The 17,490-nt window shown below is 40.6% G+C and overlaps 1 protein-coding gene across 2 annotated transcripts in view; it reads left to right on the top strand.

The window, feature by feature from the left end:
- Positions 1-17,490, top strand: part of LOC129853637 (V-type proton ATPase 116 kDa subunit a 2-like) — a 31,082-nt gene continuing 13,592 nt past the window's right edge. The window contains exons 1-2 of one of the 2 annotated variants that reach the window (XM_055919906.1): positions 1-932; positions 2,455-2,533. In XM_055919906.1, the coding sequence (XP_055775881.1) occupies positions 816-932; positions 2,455-2,533 (196 nt within the window). In that variant the 5' untranslated portion in view covers positions 1-815. The remainder of the gene's footprint in view (positions 933-2,454; positions 2,534-17,490) is intronic. The other variant, XM_055919907.1, reaches the window with a different exon arrangement.

Here is a 17,490-nt window from a genome sequence, read left to right as displayed (position 1 = left end):
GAGTTGGATGATGGTTGGGTCAAGTCGGAGCTCCTTTTTCCCACTGAGTTACCAGTCGTCTTGAACGCACTGAAGTCGGAGATTTCCGAGTTGTTTTGAACGCGGCATAACCTGCATACAAGCTCCATATCAATGGGCGCATGAGTATTTAACCGAGTTGGATGATAGTTGGGTCAAGTCGGAGCTCCTTTTTCCCACCGAGTTACCAGTCGTCTTGAACGCACTGAAGTCGGAGATTTCCGAGTTGTTTTGAACGCGGCATAACCTGCATACAAGCTCCATATCAATGGGCGCATGAGTATTTAAAGCGAGTTAGTATTTATTTAAGTTTCAAGTTTAAAATGTGCTTATAGTAATAGTTATCTACCGGAACGTTTCTACTGTCAGAAGCCAGCTTACATTACCACAACTTGATTGAGAAGAGAGTTTACGGAACCATCTAACGCTAGCTAGTGACAGAGTGGACCTTCTGGTTCGCTAAATCGATAGCCACGTTAATATGGTTACAGCAAGATGACTTCAACAACCACTTCAACGGGAACTTCTTGAGACTCACTGGACTGGAGACGCGTCACTCATGGGCCAATGATTGACACGGTGTTGAAGTGAATGCACCGGTAGTTTGCGAGCCAGCCAGCCAGCTAGCTGCTAGCTTGCCTGCTAGCTAGCTACTTCTAAGACGCCGGAGCTCACCGGTGAGATTGTTCGTCCGCTAAGCCTACCCAGGGAAGTGGTTTGGGCTCGTGACTAATATTAGCTGTAGCTGAAACTAGCAAGCCGGTTGTATTGTGTGAGGAGAAGAGCAGGCTGTCAAGATGGGCTCGTTGTTCCGAAGTGAAGAGATGTGTTTGACCCAGCTGTTTCTGCAGTCTGGATCAGCGTACGACTGCATCAGCGAACTGGGAGAAATGGGTATGGTGGAATTCAGAGACGTAAGTATTGATCCCCAAATAAACTGTCATCTAACTAGCACAGCTGTATTAAAACAAATTGAAAAGTTATTCTCTCTTTGGTGCTGTTGTATTGTGAGCTCTCACTGTCAGACATGAGCAGGGATGTAGTATGTTGCCCATGGGTTTCCCTAACACAAGAACTGACACAAGATGGCTTATATAACAAGTCAAGTCTAACCATACTGAGTACAGTAGATTGTGCTTGCTTTACCGATGTTAACAGGTTCTTGTGAGGAGTCTGGACCAGTTTGATTTCATTCGTTGCAACTTGCCCTGTAGAGCAGTGGTCACCAACCTTTCCTGAGGCAAGACCACTTTGAGTCAAAATTCAAGCAGAGATCTACTGCTCAGATTTTTTTTAAACATGATTTAAAAAAACGTAAGTGAGGCAACAATAACCAATTAAAAACAGTTTTGTAGTAATGAGGTTTTGCATTATGCTATAGGCCCAATACATAATCACTGCGTATTGGCTATGCTAGATTTGTACTGGCGATGTTGTTCTCCTCAGATAATTAAAAAATGATTTAAACAATTGAGGTATATGATCACTCTGGTAATATATAATTTGTTGTATTACTTGTGAGGCACAGCTAAGTAAGCATAATGTTTTTTTTTTTTTTTTTTTACTGGACTGATGGCCTGCATCTGATGGTCAGTCTGAGGGGAGTGAGGGAACAGTGTGAGGCACTCCAACCTGACTCACTGTCCCACCGCCCTCTTTCCCTCAGCTGAGAAAAGGGCACACAGTCTTCCAGCTGATGTTGTTACTCCTATGACCAGAGAAAGGGAAATATTCCTTGGTATTTTAAAAATACACAAGTCGCTAATAATAACACAAGCTTATCAGAACACTCTTCTATACTCATTCATTGCAGCTGCAATGCTGGTGGCTTATAAATGTGTTGAATAAAATGTTGACAGTGCTGAATAACAATTTAAATATGAACTTACAAACAGTAGCTCTTTGCTGTATTCGTTGAGTCGCTAGTCATGGTTTTAATTTTTGAAATCTCACAGTATCAACATTGCTGTACATTTCAGGTTTCTTTTTACAGTCTATGGCTCGAGGAAACTTTGCAGACTCGGTGATCTGGCCTATCTGATTGGCCAGTGGTAGGCCTTTAGGTGCACTTGATTTGCTCTCTGCCTGCTGGGTATGCAGAGTTCTACCTTCAGACACATGAAATGGTTAAATGGGAACTTTGATTTCCTGGTGCTAGAGCTGCTGAATCAAGTGCACCTACCGCCAACAGTGTGAAACGAATACAAAAACATAGGAACAAAAATGCCGTTATCGTTGCGTTTAACAGAAATGTCTTGTGGTCGACCTAGAAATGCCTTGGAGAACGATCAGTCGAATCACGATCAACCGGTTGCTGACCACTGCTGTAGAGTATAATGTGGATTGTTGGCGATAATTTGCAAAATCCAGTCACTGCTCAGACAGGTGTGTGTTTGTGGTGAAAGTTTCAATGTGGCTCTGCTCCTACTGTTTCAGCTCAACCCCAGCGTGAATCTATTCCAGCGGAAGTTTGTCACTGAGCTAAAAAGATGTGAGGAGATGGAGAGAATTTTAGGTAAGGATAAAACCCATCGGTTTAATCTTTAATAAGTGATGATGGGTGTGATTCACTCCTGAATAACTCCACAACATTCACACTTAGTTACTGTGTAAATCCCACTCTCCATGGCCATGGTAAAGTTATGAGATACACTGCTCTGGCCAATGAGTCTCGTCCAAGGCAGCTTAACTCAGGCTTAATTTGAGGCCAATGCTTGGAGATTAAATTTAGGTCCCCAAAAAAGCAAAGTACAAGGGGCGTTGGGGTGAGTTGTGAGTTTCTCAGAAATGTGAGCTACTGAGAGGAAAGGATAAGTGTGAGGCAGAGTACATTTGACTCTTGAGGACTTTCAACACTGCTCTGTCCTTAGCCCCGGGCTGTCCTTAGCCCTGGAAAAAGGGTGTTTTCACATATAGTCCTCTTTAAAAGAACCGATCTCAGTTCTCTTTAAAGTGGACTCTGAGGTAAAGAAAAAGAGAAGCAAAATAACTGTTCTCTTTGTATTCACACTGCCCTTGCATTTGAATGAGGACTCAACTATTTTGTGGACAGAGTCCTCTTTGCTTTCACATTGCTATGTTTAGAAAGGAACCAAGATGCTTTTTCTAACATGCACTCTGGGTTTTTACAAAGTGCAGGCTAGATACAGTGCATTCTGAAAGTTTTCAGACCCCTTTACTTTTTCCACATTTTGTTACGTTACAGCCTTATTCTAAAATGGATCAAATAAATTCCTCATCAGTCTACACACAATACCCCATAATGAAAAAGCGAAAAACAGTTTTATTTGTATTTTAGCAAATGTATTAAAAATGGAAATACCTTATTTGCATAAATATTCAGACCCTTTGCTATGAGACTCGAAATTGAGCTCAGAAGCATCCCGTTTCCATTTATCATCTTTGAGATGTTTCAACAACTTGATTGAAGTCCACCTGTGGAAAATTCAATTGCTTGGACATGATTTGGAACAGCATACACCTGTCTATATATATATATTTATTTTTTTGTCCATGTCAGAGCAAAAACCAAGCCATGAGGTCGAAGGAATTGTCCTTCCTAGAGCTGGCCGCCCGGCCAAACTGCGCAATCGAGGGAGAAGGGCCTTGGTCAGGGAGGTGACCAAGAGCCCAATGGTCACTCTGACAGAGCTCTAGAGTTCCTCTGGAGATGGGAGAATCTTCCAGAAGGAAAACCATCTCTACAGCACTCTACCAATCAGGGCTTTATGATAGTGGCCAGAAGTAAAAGGCACATGAAAGCCCGCTTGGAGTTTGCCAAAAGGCACCTAAAGACTTTCAGGCCATGAGAAACAAGATTCTTTGGTCTGATGAAACCAAGATTGAACTCTTTGGCCTGAATGCCAAGCACACAGCCAAGATGATGCAGGAGTGGCTTCGGGACAAATCTCTGAATGTCCTTGAGTGGCCCAGCCAGAGCCCAAACTTGAACCCAATTGAACATCTCTGGAGAGACCTGCAAATAGATGTGCAGCGATGCTCCTCATCCAACCTGACAGGGCTTGAGAGGATCTGAAGAGAAGAATGGAAGAAACTCCCCAAATACAGGTGCGCCAAGCTTGTAGTGTCATACCCAAGAAGACTCAAGGCTGTAATCGCTGCCTAAGGTGCTTCAACAAAGTATTGAGCAAACGGTCTGAATACTTATGTAAATGTGATATTTCAGTTTTGTATTTTTCTTTACATTTGCATAAATGTATAACCTGTTTTTGCTTTGTCATTATCGGGTGTTGTGTGTGGATTGATGATGGGGGGGAAACGATGTAATCAATTTTAGAATAAGGCTGTAACGTAACAAGATGTGGAAAAAGTCAAGGGGTCTGAACTTTACGATTGCGCTTTATACCTACTTACATTTTGGAAGCTAATAGATTGCATTTAGTTCAAATCTGAGATATTGTAATCAGAAGATACTATAAACATGTCCATTTTATTGGTAACAGAATAAATAGCAATAGAATAACTGCAGAATAAATAATGCTGTAATTTGAAAATTGTATGCTCAAGGTAGAGCTAGAATAGATTATGTACCATATGCTGTGATTCTCACCAACTATATTGTCTAATCACACTATTCAAACCCCACAAGCAATAAACATCTTATGAAGCTATCTTAGTCTATATGTCACATATTGCAAACAAATAATCTAAACTAAAAACTCCACACATTTTGGAATTTCTGTGCGTCATTGACAATCGCTAATCAATATCCAAAAACGGCAAAATAAAATTCTGCGAACCTGCACATCTTCTCTCATTTGTGGCACCAATGTGAGGGTTTATGCCAGGGGAAACGGTGTTACAGTAGTCTAGTGTGTGGTGCGGGAATAATGACCAGCAAACCTGGGGAGCTTTGCATTCACATTGTCCTAAAAAAAAGGACACCGGACTGCGGAATTCAAGCAAACCGAACTCAGACCACCTCTTGAGATGTTCTTCGTACAGTTCGCTTCAGGGGCTCTTTTGAGGGGTCTGAGTTCACACTGCCCAAAAAATTAAGCAAACTGCTCTGAGTTCACAAAAATTTCCTGAAAGGGCCTTAGGACTGGCCCTGGGATAGCTTATCCCGTGTTCACACAAGCATTTGTTAACCTTGGGCTAAGCTTTAGCCCTGGACTAAGGATTCACATTTGTATCCCAAAGCCCTGGACTAACAGACGAATGCAACACTCGACCAAAGGTGGAAAGTAACAAACTATTCTCATTACTGTAATTGAGTGGCTTTTCCAAGTACTTGTATTTTCAAAGTCAGTTTTTTTAAAGCTGCAATATGTTACTTTGTCTTTAAAAAAAGTTTTTAAAAGTTCTAAAGCTCTTAAGTTGCTAGTGATCATCCAATGTGATTTCAACAGTAACAATATTGTGCCTCCAGCCTACCTGAAAACTGCTGCATTCAATTTCCCTGTTGGGTTGGATTTTCCCGCCAGATTTACAACTGCGTATAATGAATTACGAGTTTCCGGAGGCAGTGCCAGATCAGACTGAGATATGAATGGAACTTTGATGCCCATATGGCAGATACGGGTAGCACACAACTTGCCTTAGCAGTTCGGACCCCATCTAACATTAAGAAACTAGAGGACGACCGATTCTGATTTTTAAACGCTGATACCGATTTATTGGAGGACACAAAAAGCCGGTACCGATTTAATCGGACGATTTTTATTTTAAACTTTTTAAAATTATTATTTAAAAAATATATATATTTTAAATATATTTGTAATAATGACAATTACAACAATACTGAATGAACACTTATTTTAACTTAATATAATACATCAATAAAATCAATTTAGCCTCAAATAAATAATGAAACATGTTCAATTTGGTTTAAATAATGCAAAAACAAAGTGTTGGAGAAGAAAGTAAAAGTGCAATATGTGCCATGTAAAAAATCTAAAGTTTTTAAATTCCTTGCTCAGAACATGAGAACATATGAAAGCTGGTGGTTCCTTTTAACATGAGTCTTCAATATTCCCAGGTAAGAAGTTTTAGGTTGTAGTTATTATAGGACTATTTCTCTCTCTACCATTTGTATTTCATATACCTTTGAATTTGTATGTTCTAATAGGTACTTTAGTATTGCCAGCCTAATCTCGGGAGTTGATAGGCCTGAAGTCTTAAACAGCGCAATGCTTGAAGCATTGTGAAGAGCTGCTGGCAATCGCAGGAAAGTGCTGTTTGAATGAATGCTTACGAGCCTGCTGCTGCCTTACACCGCTCAGTCAGACTGCGCTATCAAATCATAGACTTAATTATAATATAATAACACACAAATACGAGCCTTAGGTCATTAATATGGTCAAATCCGGAAACTATCATTTCGAAAACAAAACGTTTATTCTTTCAGTGAAATACGGAACCGTTCTGTATTTTATCTAATGGGTGGCATCCATAAGTCTAAATAGTGCTGTTATATTGCACAACCTTCCAATGTTACGTCATAATTATGTAAAATTCTGGCATATTAGTTTGCGATGAGTCAGGTGGCCCAAACTGTTGCATACACTCTGACTCTGCGTGCAATGAACGCAAGAGAAGTGACACAATTTCCCTAGGTAATGTTGCCTGCTAACATGAATTTCTTTGAACTAAATATGCAGATTTAAAAAAAAATATTATTCTGTGTATTGATTTTAAGAAAGGCATTGATGTTTATGGTTAGGTACACATTAGTGCAATGACAGTGCCTTTGTCGCGAATGCACCATTTGGCGAAGTAGGCTGTGATTCAATGATAAATTAACAGGCACCACATCGACGATATGCAACGCAGGACAAGCTAGATAAACTAGTAATATCATCAACCATGTGTAGGTAACTAGTGATTATGTTAAGATTAGATTTTTTTTATAAGCTAAACTTAATGCTAGCTAGCACCTTACCTTGGCTCCTTGCTGCACTCGCATAACAGGTAGTCAGTCTGCCGAGCAGACTCCTCGTGGAGTGCAATGTAATCGGCCATAATCGGTGTCCAAAAATGCAGATTGTTATGAAAACTTGAAATCGGCCCAAATTAATCGGCCATTCCGATTTAACCGGTCGACCTCTAAAAGAAACGGGGAACTTAAGAGCCAACAGGCGAAAAGGGGAAAAGGATTGCGCCCGGGCCAAGACAAGTCGAGAGTGAACCTCCTATTTGCGTTCAAAGTGGAGAGAGCGAAGGGATTCAAAACTGACCTGCTGAAAAGGTAAGACATACGTTAGCTAATGTAGCTATCTTGCTAGCTAGATATAAAGTGATGTGTTGCATTTTAGTTGAAAATATAGAAGTGAGTGTTATAGCTACTATGGATTACTTGTTTGGAATGTTGTTTTCAGGCCATGCTAGCGCAGCTAGCTTGTTAGCTAGCTGACTGCAACATTATTTTGTTTCATTTTCATTTAGAATATTGCTTCGCTATTTGTAGCTAGCTATACAGTTGAAGTCGGGAGTTTACATACACCTTAGCCAAATACATTTAAACTCAGTTGTTCACAATTCCTGACATTTAATCCTAATAAAAATTCCCTGTCTTAGGATCACCACTTTATTTTAAGAATGTGAACTGTCAGAATAATAGAAAGTGATTTATTTCAGCTTTTATTTCTTTCATCACATTCCCAGTGGGTCAGAAGTTTACATGCACTCAATTAGTATTTGTTAGCATTGCCTTTAAATTGTTTAACTTGGGTCAAATGTTTTGGGTAGCCTTCCACAAGCTTCCCACAATAAGTTGGGTGAATTTTGGCCAATTCTTCCTGACAGAGCTGGTGTAACTGAGTCAGGTTTGGAGGCCTCCTTGATCTCACACGCTTTTTCAGTTCTGCCCACACATTTTCTATAGTATTGAGGTTAGGGCTTTGTGATAGCCACTCCAATACCTTGACTTTGTTGTCCTTAAGCCATTTTGCCACAACTTTGGAAGTATGCTTGGGGTCTTAGTCCATTTGGAAGACCCATTTGCGACCAAGCTTTAACTTCCTGCCTCTTGATGCCATCTATTTTGAAGTGCACCAGTCCCTCCAGCAGCAAAGCACCCCCACAACATGCTGCCACCCCTGTACTTCACGGTTTGGATGATGTTATTCGGCTTGCAAGCCTCCCCCTTTTTCCTGCAAACATAACGATGGTCATTATGGCCAAAAAGTTCTATTTTAGTTTCATCAGACCAGAGGACATTTCTCCAAAAATTACAGTCTTTGTCCTCATGTGCAGTTGCAAACCGTAGTCTGGCTTTTTCATGGCGGTTTTAGAGCAGTGGCTTCTTCCTTGCTGAGCGGCCTTTCAGGTTGTCGATATAGGACTCGTTTTACTGTGGATATAGATACTTTTGTGCGTGTTTCCTCCAGCATCTTCACAAGGTCCTTTGCTCTTTTGGGAATGATTTGCACTTTTTGCATCAAAGTACGTTCATCTCTAGGAGACAGAACGCGTCTCCTTCCTGAGCGGTATGACGGCTGTGTGGTCACATGGTGTTAATACTTGCGTACTATTGTTTGTACAGATGAACGTGGTACCTTCAGGCGTTTAGAAATTGCTCCCAAGGATGAACCAGACTTGTTGAGGTCTACAATTATTTTTCTGAGGTCTTGGCTGATTTTCTTTTTCCCATGATTTTCCCATGATGTCAAGCAAAGAGGCACAGAGTTTGAAGGTAGGCTTGAAATACATCCACAGGTACACCTCCAATTGACTCAAATGATGTCAATTAGCCTATCAGAAGCTTCTAAAGCCCTGACATCATTTTCTGGAATTTTCCAAGCGGTTTAAAGGCACAGTCAACTTAATGTATGTAAACTTCTGACCCACTGGAATTGTGATACAGTGAAATAATCTGTCTGTAAACAATTGTTGGGAAAATGACTTGTCATGCACAAAGTAGACGTCCTAACCGATTGCCAAAACTATAGTTGTTAACAAGAAATTTGTGGAGTGGTTGAAAAACGAGTTTTAATGACTCCAACCTAAGTGTATGTAAACTTCTGACTTCAACTGTATGTATCCTTGTCCTTGTGTTATATTTCTAATGTCTGTGATCTTAACTGTGCATCTGATTGGCTAGCCAGCTAATTCACTTCACAATAGTGGCACGGAATAGCCATGATCATCATTTGACGACAAAGCTCTAGCTAGAAAATATATTTCAACAAAAATATTGCAGCTTTTTTAGTTATAACAGGGAGCAATCGACATCAACACCTACCAAGTGTAGTGTGTTTCCAGCCCCACCATTGTCAAGTATTGAATCAGATCGGGAAGCAGGCTTCAGCAAAGTATTTTTGGCCATGTCTGTTCCAACTTTATTTTTCCCCTAGCTGGCCAAGAACAATAATATTTCTACTAAAAATGAAGTAGACATCTGCAAATGCTAGGCATCTATGTGGCTATCTATGTGGCACTTGTAGTAATGAAATTCTATAGACAGAATAATATTTGGTGAGCATTTTATCTTTCAGCTACAGGAGACTCTACAATAACAAGTCTCGAAGGTGAAGTGTCTAAGCATTGACAACTTCAGAGGTCTACTAAACCTACATCCCAGAACTTCAGAGAGCAGTGTTAAGAAGTCTGGGCGCTCAATTGTTGCTACCAAGAAGAATGACCCTGAGATCAAATGAACCAAGACTCCATGATGTGCCTCCACCAACAACGGCTGAGCTGCTACAACTTCAAGTAGATATCACCACACAACACAGGATGCAGTTAGCACACCTTTTGAATGGGGAAGGAGCTTTCCCTCATGTCAGACTTAGTGGTTCCTGGGAATTTGTGAAAATATTTCTGAGTGCTCTGTAGGTTGTTGAAAGAGGGTGGCCTACAACCAAACATGAATCATATGTAAATATGGGAAGTTTGTGTGGGCAACAAACTTGTGTATGAAACAATATTTGTGTGTTCTTTATCTAGCATATAGGCATCATATTGTAATTTTGAAGTGGTTTTAGAATTATTTACTAAACTGGTTTCCTTTATCTATGCTCTGGATGGTTTTCACTTCAAATTAGCAGACTTACAGTAGGGCACTGATCTAGAAAAATGGACTTCCCTGGTGTAAATACAGTACAAAACAAGTCAGTCAGATTACACAGATCATGTCAAATAAATGTTTATTAGGGAGATAAACAACGTAGTCTCCAAAATAACAAAAACACAGTAAGGAAAACAATTAAAAAATATATATTTGAAATGATGCAAAACATACAAACCTCAACGATATCACCCTGCTCACACCCACATCTCCAGCGCCTGCATCACCCTCCGCCACATGACCTCAAACTGCACCATTTTGTTTCTCTCCGATGGAAGACATTCAGATAAAGTACTGAACTGCTATCACCCAGACCTAGGGGAAAAAATCATTACTATAAGAATATTTTGACGATAAATACACAACGCAGAGACAGAGGACGAGAAGTCAATAGAGTAATAACGATCAATGGAAATAGTTGGTTTTCAGTTCAACATCTGTTAGGAATGTCAGTCCTGAACTTATGTTGTGGTACGTTCGCATTGGTCCAACCTGAAATAGGATAGAGTTTTATTGCAAGGAATTCTAACTAGTCAGCCACAGGCTAGGGCTGGGTTATAAACTGCATCCTGGCTATTTGTTCACTGGAGAGAACCACAGGAGAGGGTCACTGAGGGAGCATCACTAAGAACCAGGAGAATGAACATCTACCATCTACCTCCCAAGTTTTGTCCCATTTGAATAAACCTATTTTTCTCCCCCTGATTTGCTTTGGGGTCTGTGTTAAAGAATAAAATCAACTGCTTAACATTACTTAAAGATAGGAAAAATATTAAATTTGGTGCTAATTGGGATCCAAGTGACGAATAAAGTACAGTGTAGTCATGGAAAGTGTTCAAATCGGGTTAAAGTTCTCTACTGCAATGGATTTCCATCATTGATTCTTGAGAAGTTGTTTTTGAGATCAGTGTAGATCTGCATTCAACATACTAACCGAAGCATGTTTGTTTTGCGAAATATTCGCTATGTATGTGGACACCCCTTCAAATGTATGAATTCTGCTGTTTTCAGCCACAACCGTTGATGACAGGTGTATAAAATCGACCACACAGCCATGCGATCTCCATAAACAAACATTGGCAGTAGAATGTCCCGTACTGAAAATCTCCAGTGACTTGCAATGTGGCACCGTCATAGGATGCCACCTTTCCAACAAGTCAGTTCGTCAAATTTCTGCTGGGTTTGGAATCTGGGTTTGGAGAATGATACCTGCCCGAATGCGTAGTGCCAACTGTAAAGGAAGAATGGTCTGGGGCTGTTTTTCATGGTTCGGGCTTGGCCCCTTAGTTCCAATGAAGAAAATCTTAACGCTACAGCATACAATGACATTCTTGACAATTCTGTGCTTCCAACTTTGTGGCAACAATTTTCCCTTGCCTGTTTCAGCAAGACGATGACCCCGTTGTGAGGCGTGGTGTGGGCGAGCGGTTTGCTGATGTCACCGTTGTGAATAGAGTGCCCCATGGTGGGGTTACGGTATGGGCAGGCATAAGCTATGGACAACGAACACAATTGCTGGTCACAGAATTGTGAGGAGATCCTGAGGCCCTTTTTTTTTTTTTTTTAGGTATCTGTGACCAACAGATTCATATCTGTATCCCAGTCATGTGAAATCCATAGATTAGGAGCTAATTCATTTATTTCAATTGACTTATTTCCTCATGAACTCTAACCTAATGTGCAGCACAGCATCGCTCAACTCAGACGGCGGTGTGTAGCCTACTGTAACTGCTGGCAAAGTAATTCAAAGCCTGTACTTTATCACTCAGGATATAACTTTCCAGTGCTACTATTTTTGCCATGTAGGCCTAATTTTGTTATTAAAACAAAATCAGTTAACCCCATAGTAGAATAGTTTTTACCTATTTACCCAGTCAGCTTGTGTATTTTATGTGATATAAATATTCCTCGAAAGACATTCAAGTTGCGAGAGCCATGAGAGGGGAAACATGTACGATTCTGATTAGCAGTCAATACACAACACTTCCCTGAAAGCAGTTTTGGCAAATGTAGTTTGAAAAAAAAGTTGGGGATCCCAGTTTTACGTTGCTACCACGTTTATTTATCTACTCCTTCAATTGCCGGTGTGGCATCGTTTTACAAATGCAGTTTTACAACCTGAGTTTTAAGAATGGTTTTGGCACAACAGAGCTTATAAAGGGGAAATGTCCTCTTAAAAGAGTAATGAAATACTTTGTAATAGAAAAAAAACAAAAGTCGAATTGAGTGAAATTATTTTTATTCATTATAGAAAATAATTAATAATATCAATCAGGATGTTGTGTCCAATGGGGTAAATGCAGATGGATGCAGGTCACTGAACTAAATTACTATCGCCCGTGGCACGCACTTCTGTCATCATGAAGTGCTTTGAGAGGCTAGTCAAGGATCATATCACCTCCACCTTACCCGACACCCTAGACCCACTCTAATTGGCATACCGCCCCAAGAGATCCACGGAGGATGTAATCGCACTGCACACTGCCCTATCCCATCTGGACAAGAGGAATACCTATGTAAGAATGCTGTTCATTAACTACAGCTCAGCATTCAACAACATAGTCCCTTCCAAGCTCAGGACCCTGGGATTGAACACCTCTCTGCAACTGGTTTTTGGACATCCTGATGGGCCGCCCCCAGGCGGTCAGGGTAGGCAACAACACATCTGCCACACTGACCATCAACACGGAGGCCCCTCAGGGGTGTGTTCTTTGTGCCCTTCTGTACTCCCTGTTCACCCAGGACTGCGTAGCCGCGCACGACTCCAACACCAAGTTTGCTGACGACACAACAGTGGTAGGACTGATTGACAATAAATCAGAATATAGGGAGGAAGTCCAAGACCTTATCAGCCAGACAGAGGAGCTGATCGTGGACTACAGGAACTGGAGGGCGAGCACACCCCCGTCCACATTGATTGGGCTGTAGTGGAGCAGGTCGAGAGCTTCAAGGACATCTGTGTTCACATCACTAAGGAATTAACATTGTCCACACACCCACACAGTTGTGAACAGGGCACGACAGCGTCTTTCCCCCTTCAGGAGGCAGAAAAGATTTGTCATGGGCCCTCATCCTCAAAAAGTTATACAGCTGCACATGAGAGCATCTTGACTGGCTGCATCACCGCTTGGTATGGCAACTGCAAGGCATCCGACCGCAAGGCGCTACATAGGGTGGTGAGTACGGCCTAGTACATCACTGGGGCCGAGCTCCCTGGCAACCATGACCTCTATCAACCAGGTGGCGTAAGAGGAAGCCCCAACAAATTGTGAAGACTCCAGCCACCCAAACCATAAACTATTTTCTCTGCTTCCGCACGGCAAGCGATACCAGTGCACCAAGTGTGGAACCAACAGGACCCTGATCAGCTTCTACCTCCACCCCAAGCCATAAGACTGCTAAACAAGACTGCTAAATAGCTAATCAAATGGCTCCCCAGACTACCTGCATTGACCCTTTTTTGCACTGACTCTCTGCACACAAGCTGGATTCTACTCACACATACACTGACACCCCAACACACACACTCACTTTTTTACACTAACTCTCCCGCACTGGCTCTATGCACACATGACTCTACCCACACACTCACATATACTGACACCCCAATATGTACACACACATTCACACTCACCACATGCTGCTGCTACCGTCTTATCTATCCTTTTGCCTAGTCACTTTACCTCTATATGTACATAGCTACCTCAATTACCTCGTATCCCTGCATATTGGCGTTATTGGTACTCTCTGTATAGACAGCTCCTTCAGAAAATATTCACACCCCTTGACTTTTTATGTTGTATTACAGCCTATATTTTAAATGGATTAAATTGAGATTTTTTTGTCACTGGCCTACACACAATATCCCATAATGTCAAAGTGGAATAATATTTTTAGAAATATTTACATATTACTACATAATGAAAAAGCTGAATAGTCTTGTCAGTAAGTATTCAACCCCTTTGTTATGGCAAGCCTAAATCACTACAAAGATACAGCCGTCCTTCCTAACTCAGTTGCCAGAGAGTAATGAAACTGCTCAGGGATTTCACTATGATGCAAATGGTGACTTTAAAACAGTTACAGAGTTTAATGGCTATGATAGGAGAACTGAGGATGGATCAACAACATTGAAGTTGCTCCACAATACAAACCTAATTGACAGAGTGAAAAGAAGGAAGCCTGTACATAATACACATATACCAAAACACGGATCCTGTTTGCAACAAGGCACTAAAGTAATACTGCTGAAAATGTGGCAAAGCAATTCACTTTTTGTCCTGAATACATAGTGTTATGTTTGGAGCAAATCCAATACAACACATCACTGAGTACACATCACTCTCCATATTTTCAATTGTAGTGGTGGCTGCATCATGTTTGGGTATGCGTGTAATTGTTAAGGACTGGGGAGTTTTTTAGAATAAGAAGGAAACGGAATAGAGTGAAAAACTGGTTCAGTCTGCTTTTCACCAAACACTGTGAGATTAATTCAACTTTCAGCAGGACAATAACTTAAAACACAAGGCCAAATCTACACTGGAGTCGCTTACCATGAAGGCAGGGAATGTTCCTGAGTCACCAAGTTACAGTTTTGACTTAAATCCGACTTAAATCTATGGCAAGACTTGAAAATGGTTGTTTAAGAGTGATCAACAACCAATTTGACAGAGCTTGAAGAATTTTGAAAAGAATAATGGGCAAATATTGTACATTCCAGGTATGCAAAGGACTTAGACTTACCCTTAAAAACTCTCAGCTGAAATCGCTGTCAAATGTGATTCAGTGGTGTAAATACTTTTGTAAATGTGATATTTCAATTTTCAATAAATGTTTTCACTTTGACATTATGGGGTATTGTGTGTAGATGGGTAAGAACATGTAAACATACACCTGTTGTACACCTGTTTACGAAGCATGTGACATAACATTTGATTTGAATTTAAGAAAATGTTTTGTTTTTCTGTCTTGAATAAAAGTAATAATGGAAAAGATTAATGGCTGGGTCTTGACTTGTTTATTAAATTGTATTATGTAGTCTCTGTTTGTGTAGCCAGAAGGCTGACATTTCGTTTATTTTATGCAGTGACTACATTTTTTATTTTTTTTTAACAAAACCTTGAGATGATAATTAAATGTATTGCTAGAATAGGCCTACCATTGATTTTCAGGCTAATGAATGAAAACGAATGCAATAAGTCAATCTTAGCTGTTATATATAAAATATAGCATACCTTAGAATGTCACATGATTCACGGCGGGTTTGGATTCGTGGGCAAAATATAAGCAAAACATGCAACACTTTCAAATATTTTACTGAGTTACAGTTCATCATATAAGGAAATCAGTCAATTTAAATAAATTCATTAGGCCCTAATCTATTGATTTCACATGACTGGACAGGGGTGCAGCCATCAGTTGGCCTCGGGGGGCACCCTCCCCAGACGATTCCGCAGGTGAAGAAGGGATGTGAAGGTCCTGGGCTGGCGTGGTTACACGTGGTCTGCGGTTGTGAGGCCGGTTGGACATACCGCCAAATTCTCTAAAATTCTCTAAAACAACATTGGAGCCAGCTTATGGTAGAGAAATTAACATTCAATCTCTGGCAAACAGCTCTGGTGGACATTCCTGCTGTCAGCATGCCAATTGCACGTTTCCTCAACTTGAGACAGCTTTGGCGTTGTGTGACAAAACTGCACATTTTAGAGTGGCCTTTTATTGTCCCCAGCACAAGGTGCACCTGTGCAATGATAATGCTGTTTAATCGGCTTCTTTATATGCCACACCTGTCAGGTGGATGGATTATCTTGGCAAAGGGGAAATGCTCACTTACAGGGTTGTAAATGTAACAGTATAACTTTAAACCGTCCCCTCGCCCCGACACGGGCGCGAACCAGGGACCCTCTGCACACAACAACTGACACCCACGAAGCGTCGTTACCCATCGCTCCACAAAAGCCACGGCCCTTGCAAAGCAAGGGGCAACACTACTTAAGTCTCAGAGCAAGTGACGTAACTGATTGAAATGCTACTAGCGCGTACCCGCTAACTAGCTAGCCATTTCACATCCGTTACATAAACACATTTGTGCACAAAATTTTTGAGAAATAAGCGTTTTGTGCGTATGGAAAATTTCTGGTATTTTGTATTTCAACTCATGCAACATGTGACCAATTTTCCATGTTGTGTTTATATTTTTGTTCAGTGTAGTTAGTTTGAAGTTCACAACTAAATATTTGCCAGCAAGATATCTTATACCTATTAAGTTAACTGTCTAAAATTTGCTAAATGCTATGCAGTTGTGCATTTGGTTTGCTAATTTAGTAGCTAGTTAGCTATCAAACAAGCTTTGCTTGGTGACCGCAGAGAATCCCCTCCTGGATCAAGAGCCTTGTTGTCTAATATTTATTTTGTGCGTGCAGCAAACTGTGAGTCAGATTGTTTTGTTACTTGTATAACTTTATGAGCTGGGATGTCTGTCCTACAAATACTTTAGTCCAGAGACTGTATAAAATGTTTGCACTCGTTAGCATTCTCTATGGAATTTTACATTTACTTGTTAGCATTGCTAACCTTTGGATATCAGAGGATCAGTGGGGTTTTTAGAATAGTGGCCCTTGTGTTCAGTGCCGGTATTACTGCATATCCTGGTATGGCACAAGGTCGGTATGACAATCTGGGTACCGCCCAAGCCTAGATTATATGCTTTTTAAATAGCACTTCTGATTTGAACAGGAATACCAGTATGTCCGGGAATTTCATGCACCTTTTCTATTTAAGGAAAATTGTTAGCTAGCTAAGGGCTACCATACTGCTCTTGAGAATCCAAGGGGCCATACCCAGTAGTATTGTCAGAAGGACAAAGGACTATCAATGCATGCCAAAGTAATGTTCTGTGAATGCATAACTATGGTAGTCAAAATGCATTGTTTTACACTACTTTTTTCCAGTGTGATAGCTAATGTATCTACTAAATTAGCTAGCTTATATAGCGATCTAATAATATTTTACCAGGCAGAGAAACTCACGGTAGCTACAACATTATTACAAGTTATTGTACCTAACATTGCTACCTTTCTGGCAAATATGAGTACTTTTTTTTCAATGTGAAAACAAATAATTTTACCCAGTGTATAATGTTTTTACCTGTTCTCAATACATTGTTAAATGGAATAGATGTATCTTTTCATTCTTGTCCGTAGTATTATTTGCATCCACTTTCAGTCTCAAATTCCATGCACCCTAGACTGTTCAGAGAAGATGATACTACATAATTCACAGCTGACTACTCATGAGAGCGGTGTTCTTTTTCTTCTTTGGTATTATGGCGGTCCGCAAACAAATGCTATAGTTGCATGCCGCCACCTACTGTATTGGCTGTGTATCGGCTTACTATTTTGTAGTATGAATGCATTACACTTTGTGAAACAATTGACCTACCA

The sequence above is a fragment of the Salvelinus fontinalis genome, chromosome 4 (genome assembly GCF_029448725.1).
Source record: "Salvelinus fontinalis isolate EN_2023a chromosome 4, ASM2944872v1, whole genome shotgun sequence".
Classification (NCBI taxonomy): domain Eukaryota; kingdom Metazoa; phylum Chordata; class Actinopteri; order Salmoniformes; family Salmonidae; genus Salvelinus; species Salvelinus fontinalis.
The sequence above is the reverse complement of the archived record's forward strand: the minus strand, read 5'-3'. Positions and strand labels throughout refer to the sequence as shown.